Raw genomic sequence first — 12791 nt, forward strand, 5'->3', positions numbered from 1 at the left:
CCACTTAACAGGTGTGATGTGGAAGTTGAATTTTTTTTAATGTCCTATACATTTTCCAGCCTTTGAAAGATTGTCAGCAGCTATTTTCATTCAGCTCTTTTAGGATAAGAAGAAAAATCATCGAGAGCTTTCACACTGGGCAGTGGCTGCTGGGTATTAGGCAGTGAGGTGGCTTTCCTGCCCTTTCCAGCTGCAGGAGTGCCATTTGGACTGTCCTGCTGTCCACCCTCTTCTTGGATGAAGACTAACCCCCTTGCTTATGTAGGAGATGAGCCTCCTGCACTCCTGTGTGTGCCTGTGTATGTTGCTGTCTCTCTGTGATGAAAGCCTGGCAGGCTTCTCTGCTGCTACTCTTCTTGCTTCCATTGAACGTGGCTACAAAGGACTTGGTCACGCAAGCCTGTAGCATCAGTGTGTACCTGCAGATCTGCAGTGTTGTAGTGGCTCTCTAGCTGGCATCAGGTAAGGGGATTCAAGTTAGCAGCTCCTCTGTGGAAGTTCTCTGTAACCTTGTGGTTTGGTCTCATGTCTAAGACCTGAGTTTCAAAGCAGTGGAAAAGATGCAATGGGAGAAAGTGCAACAGTGCAAAAGTTTGCATGTGTGTGCAATGGGAGAATTAAATGGATTTTGATAGTCTTCGTCAACAGATTATGCTGGTTCTGTTGCTGACTGCTCTCAGCGGAGCTGAGGTCTGTTATTTTGTGAACTGAGGAGCACTGGGTTTCCTGTGGCATCTACTGACGAAATCTGTGTGTGGGCAGATCTTACTAAGCCATATTTGGTTCTGCATGATTTTTGATACCAGAATCAAAATGTGGTTCTTTACTTGGATATCCAGTAAGTAAGATCCTGTTTGTTTAATGTGTACAGTTCCATACCTACTATAGAGACAGATTCTGGCGGTGTGATATACTTGTTGCTACCCATTTCTGTTATTCCTGGTTTAACTGAATTTATGACTGTATTGATAGTCCAGATGTTCTGGACACCAGTCTTGTGACATCAGGATATTCTCATTCCAAAATCTTCTCTCAGCTCTCAACACAGTTGTGATGTTATGCCAAATAGGCTATAATTTATGTGAAAATATTTAGATTTTACAAAAGATACACTACTTCAGGATTACCCTAACAGTACAGGTAGTTCCTCAGAAGTATCTCAAAAGTCACAACACTGTAGTGTAAGGAGAGATATATTGCTATGCTAGGCTGATGGTCTGAGCTGTGTCCAAGATTTTGGAGGGCAGTCTTTGGGAGACAGGCCAGTGTCCCAAATGCTCCATGAGCCTTATTTTTACCTTGTCCTTGCTTCCAAAATGGATTATAGTTGCAGATTTAGAAACATGTATTTTGTGTTCAGTTATCAGGGTACTGCCAGAAATTAACAGTGATGGTATTTAACTTTCCTACTTCCAGTTCAGGCAGTTTGATATGACTGCTTTTTTATTTGAAGTGTTTATTCTTTTGCTGTTTTATAACCTAATTAAAAGTCTCTCAGAGATCTTCGTCGTCTTCAGGACACCACATTCATTGTGTATTGTACATTTTATTCACCAGGTCATTTAAGGCCGTGTGAGCACATGGCGGCTGACCTGCAGAGCATCGGTCCATGCCACTGAGGAGCAGTGTGTAATCTTTGCTTTGCTCTCTGGGGCTTCAGCTCACTTGTTTGTATCAGTGCATGCACACCAGTGCTTTCCCTTTTTAATTCAGCTATCTGCTCTCAAAGACATACCAATCATCTGTACTGTAGGATTACCTCACTTCTGCCCACAAAGAGGATAAGTGTCCCCCTTTTCCTTTCCCCCACCGAAAGCAGGATAACTTGTGTTTTCAAACTAGAAATACTGATAGAGAAAAGGCTTGAACACTTGTTTCAGTTCAGCCTGGGCTGGTGACCCAGCTATTTTACGGTGAGGACATAAGCTAATTAGGCAGAAGCACTTCTAAGTTGTCTGATCCTGTCCTGCAGCCCAACATAGTCTCTGCTCTCTCATCTAACAGCTGCTGCCTTTTGCCCTGTGCGCTCACCTCAGATCTGGCTGTCCACCTCTGCACTCCCACAGCGTCTGAGCAGAGACCTTCTCCACGAAATTCTCTTCTGCCTGCCACCAGCTGCCCTGACACAAATGTGCTGGTACAAGTCTGGTGATAAATAACAAAACCCAGAATGCCAAGAAATAAATGTGAATTGACACTTTATTGCTTGTTGGACAAGAAGGAAAAAAGAAGCCAGCAAGCTGTGCTGTGAGGCAGTGTAGTTGCCAAATGCATCTTTTCTGTTAACATATGCAACTGCTGGATGTTGCTTGTTGCCTTCTGAACTGATTTGTGTTAACGTGAGCATTTCTGGACAAATAAGAATTGCTCTCCTACTCCTCAGTGAACATGTCTTACCTGGTACAAGAAATCATCCTGTGAATGCACTCAGTGCAACCCTGGTTGTGAATATCTGAGAGCCATGGGACATCCCACCAGAGACCACTGTGGTTTGTATGGTAGTAGAGCACTGCTGCAGATGATCTTAGGCTTTAGCCTGGGTTAGACCAGTGACTATTTTTTGGTTTTTGTGTGCTAATGAAAGTAAAGCTCCCTCTTTGCAGACTTGGAGATAACAGATTTTTTTTCTCTTTTAGATGGTTGCTTGCTAGCAGTTGTGTTGGGTGGTTGGTGGTTTTTTGTTTGTTTTTTTGACACGTCTAATTTCTAGTGACGTATATTTTCATTGTGCTATCCCCCATCCCTCCCTTCAGGTTAATTAAAAACCTGTGCTTAAAAAACATTATTATTTTCATGTCTTACACATGAAGTTTAGGATCAATGTACAAAGCAGAGTATTGGGAAAGAAAGAAACACATGCTGGAAATTGCTTTTAGATTCTGGACCACTGCAGAATCCCACAGACTTGTAGAGATTCTTGCTCGCTTTGAAGAAGTGATGTAGAAGTTGGATTTTGTGAATCTGTGTCATTAAAATGGATCTGATATTGCTAAGTTGGAGGAGGAGGTGAGTTTTATATGCAGCAGCAGAAGTAAGGTGAGAGAAAAGACTGGACCTTATCACTGAACAAGGCTCATCAGGGAGAGGAAGGAAGAAGCAGCAAGTGCTGTGATTCGGAAAGAGAAGATAAGTGAAATCTTATGATGGAATAATCTAATTAGAGAAGTTTAGAAGGTGTTATTTTTAAAGGGATTACAGAAAAGTGGATTTTCCTATCATGGTATATTCTGCCAGATTTAACTTTTTTTTCCTAAGGAAACTTTGCCAATGTACTTGCGTGCACATCTAGAAACAGTGTCTGGCTTCATCCTAACTCAAGAGAAGGCTGTGGATTTTGAAGGGGGGGTGGGGGTGGTTTTGTTGGTTTTAATGAGATTTTTTTTTTTTTTTTTGAAAGCAGGAGGACAAGTGGGAGACCGAAACCTTTGGCCTGTTGAAGTATCAGCTAAAGCATTAAACATGAGACAATCCATATGGGAGTGACATAAAATAAATACTTCTTTTTCTGGATAATCTAGATTAGGGATCATAAAATGGCAATCTGCAAAGAGGCATTGTTAGTTCTTGTATCCACAGAGTTGCTTGGGTTTCTTTTGTGCTGCGATTGTATGCCGTGACTATGAAGTTATTGAAGAATTAATCCAATAAATCTGTAACTCTGTTGTTAAATCACTTAATATACTTTCTGTCATCCACAGCTTCATAGGGAGAATACTAGTTTTTACTTTTTTTTTTTTTTCTTGCTTCCCAGACTAAAAGTATTTAATTCCTGCTAGCTTCAAGGTCCAAGATGAAAATCCTCATAAAAAATGTCTCCTAGCCTTGTTTAACTCTTCACTGGCATGTATCATTAAAAAGGTAGAAGACCTAAATTCCTTGCCGAGTTTAGGCTCTTTCACTTAATTCACCTTAAACTGCTGTTTACTTATGATGATCTTTGAGCTTCCCCTCCCCAATTCTTTTTTCTCCTGTTTCCAATTTACAGCTCCTGGTCCTCTGTTATTGTTTCTTTCTGTAGCTGAAAAGGGCAGTCTCTTGATTTACCACATACTGTTTGTTCAAAAAGCATCCTGGTTTTGTGTCCCTGCACAGTTTTCTTGCAGGTAAATTCCCTAATATCTATGTATCCATGAAATGCAGTTTTGTGAGGATTTTTTTTCCTGCTCCTCTTTTCCCTTGGAAAAGGGACATATCCAGAAGCAATGAGGAGGGGGAATGAGATGTGTACATTGCTTCAGTTTCCTGTTAATTATACAGTAAGGGATTTAGTTGAGAAAACCCAACCTGAACCCATTTGTGAATTTTCCTTAGATCTATAAAGATTGGTCTTAAAGAGCTGTATCTCTTGTATTTTGTATATGCTCAGCCTCAGAGCTTGAAGAGGAAAATGTTACAACCCCTACAAGAGCCACTTAATCTCAGCAGACTTTTCAAGAACCTGGTGACTCCTGTCACATTGTGCCCCAGAAATTGTAACACTTTACTTAAAGAGGCTGATTACTTCAGCTTTCAGGGCTAGTATCAAAACTTGCTGTTCTTTAGAAAAAAAAAGTCTGTTGCATCACTGTCTATGTCATGATCTTAAAATGTGGAAATGAAGGGAGAGGATGAGTATCCTTCCTCATACCTTCCCCCTGCAGAGATGAGGACCTGCGGGAACTGCACTTGGCTGCTTTGGGGAAGGTAAAGAGATGTGGTAGTGGTGTTTTGGTGACAACAGCCTGCTCAGGTGGGCTTTCCAGCTGAAGAGTGCTTTGCAAAGACAAACATATTTGCAGCACAAATTCTTTCTTACAAGGTATTTGACTAAGTGGGCCGTTTCCTTCCTCCCGTGTTTGAAATGTGGAGGAGGTAGAGAGCACAGGGCTGGAGAGCTTTCCCAAGGGCAGGCTTCTTGGAGACCCCTCTGAGAAAGTGGGTGGCACAGAGGAACCTCTGTGGAAGTGAGAAGAGAACCTTTAGGCTCATACATCACTTGAGCGCTGCAGTGGTGAATGGACCTTTTGTATGTGTGAGATATACTATAGTAGATGTATATTATATATGTGAGAAGAGGCAGTGGGGAAAAATTCTTCTGTGTTTTGAATTGGATGGATAAGATCTGGTTCACTGCTGTCTGTCTTTCTCCTGAGGGATAATGCTGCATGGATTCCGTGTCTCTGAGTCTAGAATGGGCTTCCTGGGTATACATCTGGTGTTAACTAATCAACTGCTTAATACATTTATGAATTACTAATCACTAAACGATTAAGGTGCTTTGCCTGGGTTGTATATATCTGGCAGTGGGCCTTCCACTCTCACCATCTAGATCAGTACCATTCAGACTTTTGCTGGGGTATATGAAGTGTGTCAGCTCCAGCTCTCCTAAAGCACAGTGCTCCATTTTGCCTTCATAGCTGGAAAATATAAAGGCATCCAGTGGTTGCTCCCTGAGAGACTCTTGAACACTGTAAACTCTCCCTCAGGAATGTGGTGCATCTCTTCTCTTGTGTCTGAGACTTCAGCAACATTCTCGTAAAAACACTTTTTACTTTGAGCTAGAGTCCACTGTTTGAGTAACTCTGGTCTGGTTGTCCTGTTGCAGGCTAGGATCTTCACAGTCATTGCCTTCTTGATTAGGTATTGGAAATTATGTTCACTGTTGCAGAATGCGTAAAGGATGCTGGCCATGTAGCCTTTGGGTAGACGAATAAAATATTGTCAGTTCTTGAAATTTGATATAAAATGCTGTAAAGATGTGACACACAAAAGGTTTTATCAGTTTAAAAATAAGATTGTCTTCTCCCCCATCTCCAAGCCATCAGAAGAGGGAAAGTGGGGGAATAGGGATTGAGTGATGTAGCTGTTGTAAAGATCTTCAAAAAAATAAGATCAGCACTAAAAAAAAAAAAAGGATTTTTAGAAGTAATTTTTTCATTCAGACAGCACAGAATTGCCTACTGTCAATCTTACCTCTTAAGTCACTTGTACAGGACTTGCTAGATCATGAGCAAATTCTTGTGCAAGTTAAAAGAATAAACATCTGAAGAGGTATTTTGAAAGAGGAGGGGGGAATATGCCCTCTTATATACATGACTGCTAAGCTTGATTTTTGTCCATTTCTGCTGGCACGACTTCTTTTTGCTGCCAGTGTTATTTGTATTGTCACACGTCACAGGGCTTATGCTTGGTTTATGGCTTTATTATTAGCAATGCTGCACAGTCTGTATGCCAGAACATCTGGGGCATGATGTAAATGTAGAGCATTCATCAGTGTGTAGCATTAGAAGAATCCTAGATATTTAAGTAGGTTTTGAGCTGGTTATCCAGCAGTGCCAGGAAAAGCCTTTAACCTTGCTGCTGCTGATACTGGCAGAGATCTATGTGTGAGTGTCTGTAATGAAATTGAGTAGTCAACAATAATGGTGAAAGCTGGTTAATCCATCAAGAGACAGAAGGACTTCTTTATATATTTTAATATCTTCTGTTGCATTTCAGTCGATTGTCTTATCATCAGTTGATTATGTATTATCATCTTCTCTGCTGTAGTTATCACACCATGGTTTTTTGTCATATACTAACACGTTCTTTGCCGTTTCTTTTCTGGGTTCGTATATTCAATGCAATGTTATAGTAGTCTTCACATGTAGTGATAAAATATCCGCTTATAACTTGGCTGTGTTTTGCCTGAGAAATCTTTTTAAGATTCATTGCAAATAAAATGAGTTATTTTTCAACCTTGTTGAAATTACTAGATGTATAATGATTCTCATTTCAGAGAGTTGCATTGACTTTTTGTCTGTCCTTTGTCCACTTAGGTGGAGGAGAAAAACAAATAGTGAAAGTATCAACAGGGGGAGATAAATGTACTTTACGTGAAAAAAAACCATAGAAATGGGGCTTCCCTTTTCTCTGTTGCTGTTACCATTTTTTATTGAAGGTATTTGCTCATGTACTGACTTCACAGTCTGCAATATCTAGGCTGGGAAAGCATAATTCATTTTCAAAACAGATTTAGTAATTTTCAAATGCATCCAAACTATAAGCAGTGCCTGTACAATCTTACTTCAGGTAGTCTCTTATATTGGTTTAATTTTTGCTTAGCTGAGATACTTGTTGACTTTTACAGATAATACCCAAGACTTGTAACAGAAAGACCTTATCAAAATAGTTTTTCTGATAAGGTATATTTTTTGTTTTTCTTAGTACATCGTACAGAAGTAGGAGAGAAATTATTTCCAGTATGGTAATAAAACTGTGCGTTGGTGGAGGAAATCAGTAGCATGATTACTTTCAGAAACTTTGCCATTGAGGATTTAAGTTTATCTTCTGCTTTATATGTTGCATTTTTATGTGTATATTTTTTTTTCCCAAACAAATTAAGATAGTTACATTCTACTGGAGCTTTGCTTTTTGTGGGTTTTTTTTGTTTGTTATTTTATCGGGAGAATGATTCACACAAAAAGTGTGTTGCTGTATATGAAAGGGCTGTGTGTGTACATATATGCATGTATAAAGGTTGTGGGCACTGGCAGGGTTGCAAAGAAAAGAGTTACTTTGAGTACTCAGAAGCTTTGAAATAGAGATGTCCCTTTCAGGACTTTTCCAGCTAGTTATCCAGGGAAGGATGGTATGAAGACTAGGTGGTGGATGACACATTCTTTACTTGCTTTGCTTGATAAGCTGAGCTCAGTATCGGTGTTTGTTATTGCTGTAATGCAGGGTAGAAGTAAAGCCTTCTATTTGAGTGAATGTAGAACCTCTGTCATCAATAATCCTGTAGTACAAATTCATTCTTTTGCAGGTGGCACTCAGTCATGGATAAAACCATTAGCTTTGCTGTCTATAAATGCTATTTTGATATTGTTTTGGTTTTATGTATATTGCTTGGTAGAGAAATGGAAGGTTTCCATTTCTGTGTACTGTTTGCATTTCGCAGAACACCTTTCAAAAGGGAATATTTCTACACAAATGTTTAAAAAATGAAAAAAGAAGTAGTATTAGTTTATTTGCCATCTATTTTGCAAGACAGAGAAATGTCCTTGTGATGAATTCAGTGCTTTTACTTTCTGGAGTGTTGGTGACCAGCAAATGCTTTTAGTGTTACAAGAATTTATCACTTTAAGGTCATCGTTTAATCAGGCAATCTTAATGAAACTTCTGTTTTTCATTTTAGTTACTTCAGTGCACTATTCAGATCTGTTTGAGCCTACCATATGAAAGGAATAAAGTGTGAGGTTTTGACTCTGGAAGTGAGGTCAACAGAGATGCTTGTGAACGTGATACTTTGAAATAGGCTGGTTGTTAAAGTGTCACCCATGTAAATTTGGGAGCACTGTGGCTCCTGTGGTAGTTTCGTGGCTTCTTCATGGAGGTTCTGCTGGAGGATTTCATCAAGGTTCTTCATGGAGGATCTGCTGGTTGAGTGTGCCACTAGAGTGTTTTGTGCTGTATTCAGGCTTGAGATGAAATCCATGAAGAGGTTTGAAGAGCCTGGCCACGAGGCTTGGTTGTTCTCCGGCCTGACGCCCCCCGAGCAGGGTCATGAATCGGGCCGCTGCACCTCTCTGGGCTTTGGGCCAGGCTGCGGTCCTCAGGCTGGGCTGGCCCTTCTGTGGGGCAAGCTGCCACAGGGGAGCGGGCTCCCTCAATCCTGATCTGGGGACTCGGTGTGTGACCTGCCCTTCTAAGGTCAAAGGCCTCACCTAATGGTTCACTCTGAGTTTTGTCTCATTGCTGTTGGATTTCTAGGAAGGATCAACTGTTTGCCCTCAAATACCAAAGCTGTTATGAAGCAGTGGGTGGGTAAGAACATATCAAACATTTCTGATGGGACTTAGCCTCTAAAGTCACCTACTCCATTTTATGGGATATCTATTGCTGTTGATGGGCCTTAGGGTTTGTGTAGATACAGAAGTAGTTTATTCTCCTTCACCAGGTGTCCTGAGGGAACTATTTGTGCAGTGCACACTGCTCCATGCAAGCCTCACCCTAGGCGGCTTTGTTTGGTGCAGCTTGATTATTTGATATGTCACACTATGGGTATTCATCTCTGTTACTCGTTATTTTGATATGTGGTAACAGTGAATACATACTCTGAATATGTGTATTTCTGGGGTTAGTGATTAGACCACTCCAGAGCTACTCACAATCATTAGGAATTGTTTCTCCATCTGTCCCAGCTGTTTTCAAAGCTGTGCCTGGTGAGTGTACTGGGAACACTGGGGTTTGTGAGGCAGGAGTGATTTGCTACGTTCCAAGAAGAAGCACCTCTTGGGATGGAGTGAAACGAATTTGGAGATGCCCATCTACCACCTTCCCTGCAGCCCTTCCCACTCGTGGGAAACAGAAGATTCCCTGGGGATACTCTTCTACCACCCTTTTGTTGATTGTTCACAACTGGTGATCTGTGGGTTTGAAAGATGTTCTTGATGGTTCTGTGTTCAGTTCTGAGCTGGAAAGCATTCAAAATACATGCATTTGCTTGGATTACCTGGTAAGAGGTAAACCTGATGAGCATGTACTCTACTCTCGCTCCCTTCCTCACTCCATTGCACCACTTTTGGGGAGAAGAGCTGAAGGTAGGTAGTTTATTCTGAGTTACTCAGCTAGGTAGGAAGAGACCTAATTTCCAAATATTTTTCAACATGTTTAGGTCACTGATGGCTGCTGAGATCAGTGGTGGCATTAGCATGAAGAATAATAATAGATGGAGTAGGTGTAATGCTCTGTAGAAAAAATGGAAATAGGAAAAAACTTGGAAACAGAAGTCTGATTTTTACTTTAAGATTTACCTTTTTTCTTTTTGAATCATTTAAAAATCATAAAAACTGAAGTTATTAAACAAGGAAACCAAACATATTTGTTAAATTTTTGCTCAGTCTTAATGACAGTAAACAAGGACATGTACAGAGGACCCACAGCCTATTCATGGAAATACAACTTGATGTAAAAGGCCCAGAAGACAGTTTAATTTTTAACTTTAGTAGGAAAATATGTTTGTAGAAGATACTTGAAAAAAATACCTGTTTTCACCTTCTGTCAATCTGAAATAGTGTACTAGCACTTATTTGGGACCTGCCAATTTGAATCATATTTTCAAGTTACCTGGCTTTAGTGTGAGAGTCTGGTTCTGCTGCCACGAGTGTGTTACAGGTGGAGAGTCTTGTACATTCTTTTCTTCCTTCCGTTGTTCTCCCTCCCCACATTCTTTCTGCTGGCAAAGATTGTGGGCATGTATTGATCAAATTACAAGTTTTTGGACAGTCCCACATAGACAGTCTGGGGTTTTTTGGATGGGCAGAGGCTGATAAAGATCAGTCCAAGGACAGGTGAGTAGTCTAGGATCAGGAAGACTGGAGCAGGAAGGGGGAAATGGGATGTGAAAAAGCACAAAATGGCTCTGCTGTTATAGCCATGTACTTGCATGTTGAAATGTCTTGAAAGATACCAAGATAACTTCTTGCAGTAGTAAGTTACTGGATGTCATGGGGCAGTAATTTCAGTGTAGATGCAGTACAGTTGTTGACAATTTTTTCCTTTCCTTTTTTTTTTTTTTTTTTTTTTTCTTCTGCAGATATTCCTGAAATACCAGAAAGCATCTCATTCTGCAGAGCACTACAGGTAGCAGATTTCAGTGGGAATCCACTGACTAGGTAACTTCCACCTTCTTCTTAGTACTTGCCGTACCAGAATTACAATCTTGCTGTAATAATTACAATTTTAAATAAGCCCTTAAAAATTGTGATCTAGGATCTCTGTGAAATCTTGCCAACAGTGTCTGTCTCTGCCAGGGACTGCAGCAAAAGTGAAGACTTAAAAAGTGATGTGCATCTTTCCTGGGAGCGAATGAAATTTGTTAGCCAACCAGGAAAAATGTAAATCTGATTGTCTCATAAGTAATTTTCATTCCTCCTCTTAAATGCATAGGAAAACCATGTTCATACTTGGGAAAGATAAGGCAATGGTTAACACTAATGCATTGGCACAAACCCAGGTGCCTGATGATTTGGAATAGGCTTTAGATCAGCCGCTGCAGATAATGGCTTTTACTAATGATTAAAGCTTGGACTAGCGCTTCATCACCCTCTCATCAATTGGGACACAGTGACATGCAGTAACATGTGGCAAAATTGCACTGCATGTGTTGGTGGCTGCTACGGCTGCTTCTAGTTTGCGTTCTGATGTGCGGGGGTTTGGGGATTATGCACACTTTTAGTACAGGAGAGTTTTGTTTACATTTCTCTGTTCCATTTGCTGAAGAATCTGAAAATTATGTAGCCCAATGAGGCTGGAAGGAAGAGGTCATCTGCTAGTTTAGGCCTTTGAATACTATTTGAAGAACTGTTTACTAAAACAGCTGGTGCCACAGAGCTCATTTGTGATGCTGAGTAAGTCACATAAGCCAGAGTATTCACAGTTGTTTGCCTACCTGCTTTGCTTTGCACTGAGATGGGCTAGGAATACTTGCTGGCTGACTGGAGTGCAGGAGTGCTAACAAATAGGAGAGTGATCTTAAGAAGCTCCTGAGGTTTTGCAAGGCAGTTTCTCCCACGTGTGCAGCTGAGATTTTTCAGAAGTGCACTTTAAATATCACTGGAGTGCGTCCTAAGTTCTCTGGAAAGTCACATCTCTGATCATTAAAGGGACAGCTGTGATCAGGGACCCTGTGCCTCTGTAGCCCATTTATATAGTGAGGATAATAATACCACAAAAATCCAGTAGAGCAAATGGAGGCTGAACTGGTATTTAGATACACAAGTGGTGAGGGTCACCGAACAGTGTTTTCCCAGGCATCAGTGTGCAGGACATAAGGTTCAGAGCTGCATCTCATGGTACTGAAATCAAAATTGCCTTTAGTTGTGTGTTAGTTAGCCTTCTCCATTTTGTGTGCTGCATAAGGCCTGGGGCCCAAGTAGTGTGTTTCCTTAAACAGTAGTTGTAATGCACAGCTACAGCTGAGTGGAATTAACAAAAGAGTTGAAAGGCTTTTTGATGGGGTTGAAATAGACCTCATAACTCTCTGTTGAGAGTTTAAGGGAATTTTAAAAATTCTTGATAAAGTGGCTCCAAAGTGTATGTGTGTCCTGGAAAACATCACTCCAAGCAGTTTACTCAGTTTGAAAACACAGACACCAGAAGCTGTTTACACACAGTTGCCAGGTATTTTCTGTGATAAGATCCAGAATTTCAGTTTTAATCATATAACAACATTGTAGGCTTTGGCACTAATTTGCCCAGGCAGAGTGGGAAAGCCTAGTAGTGATTTCCCTTTTTGTGTGGTATCCTGGAACTTTTTTTAGCCATTGATTCTTGTCCTTATTTCCTCTAAGCTTAAAAGCCAGCTGGAGATCTTCCCAATCAGTGTCCTACCACTAATATAGTATGTTGCCTCATGGTCATACTTAATCACTGATGAACCTGCGGCATTAGAAGTGGCTGGCAGACCATTTTTCCAGCTGTTTTCAGATTATTTCAGGTTTATATTAATAAAAAGCAGGCACATTTATTGTAGATTAGACTGGAAGTCTACTATATGCTACAGATAGTTTAGAATTGGATAGTTCCAATTGGAAGGGACCCACAGTGATCATCTAGTCCAACCACCTGTCCAATTCAGGGCTGACCAAAAGACAATTAGACCATTTCACTCCAGTCTCAAACTTGTCAGAGCCTAAACAGTAATGAATAGTTACAGTGGAGCTCACATTTTGGAGATAGTGAGCATGTTCTGTTAATAAGGTCCAGAAAATGACAAACAGTGCAGTATGGAGTTGAGCATGTGAAAAGCCTTCCCTGCGCCCCCCCCCCCC

General features: G+C 40.7%; 1 protein-coding gene across 1 annotated transcript in view; it reads left to right on the forward strand.

Moving 5' to 3' along the window:
- The window catches only part of LRRC1 (leucine rich repeat containing 1), a 119881-nt gene that overhangs the window by 65727 nt on the left and 41363 nt on the right, over positions 1-12791 (forward strand). The window contains exon 3 of the mRNA XM_026844116.1: positions 10556-10634. Coding sequence (XP_026699917.1) covers positions 10556-10634 — 79 coding nt within the window. The remainder of the gene's footprint in view (positions 1-10555; positions 10635-12791) is intronic.

This window comes from Athene cunicularia (genome assembly GCF_003259725.1).
Source record: "Athene cunicularia isolate RWA chromosome 3 unlocalized genomic scaffold, athCun1 chr3_part1, whole genome shotgun sequence".
Classification (NCBI taxonomy): Eukaryota; Metazoa; Chordata; class Aves; order Strigiformes; family Strigidae; genus Athene; species Athene cunicularia.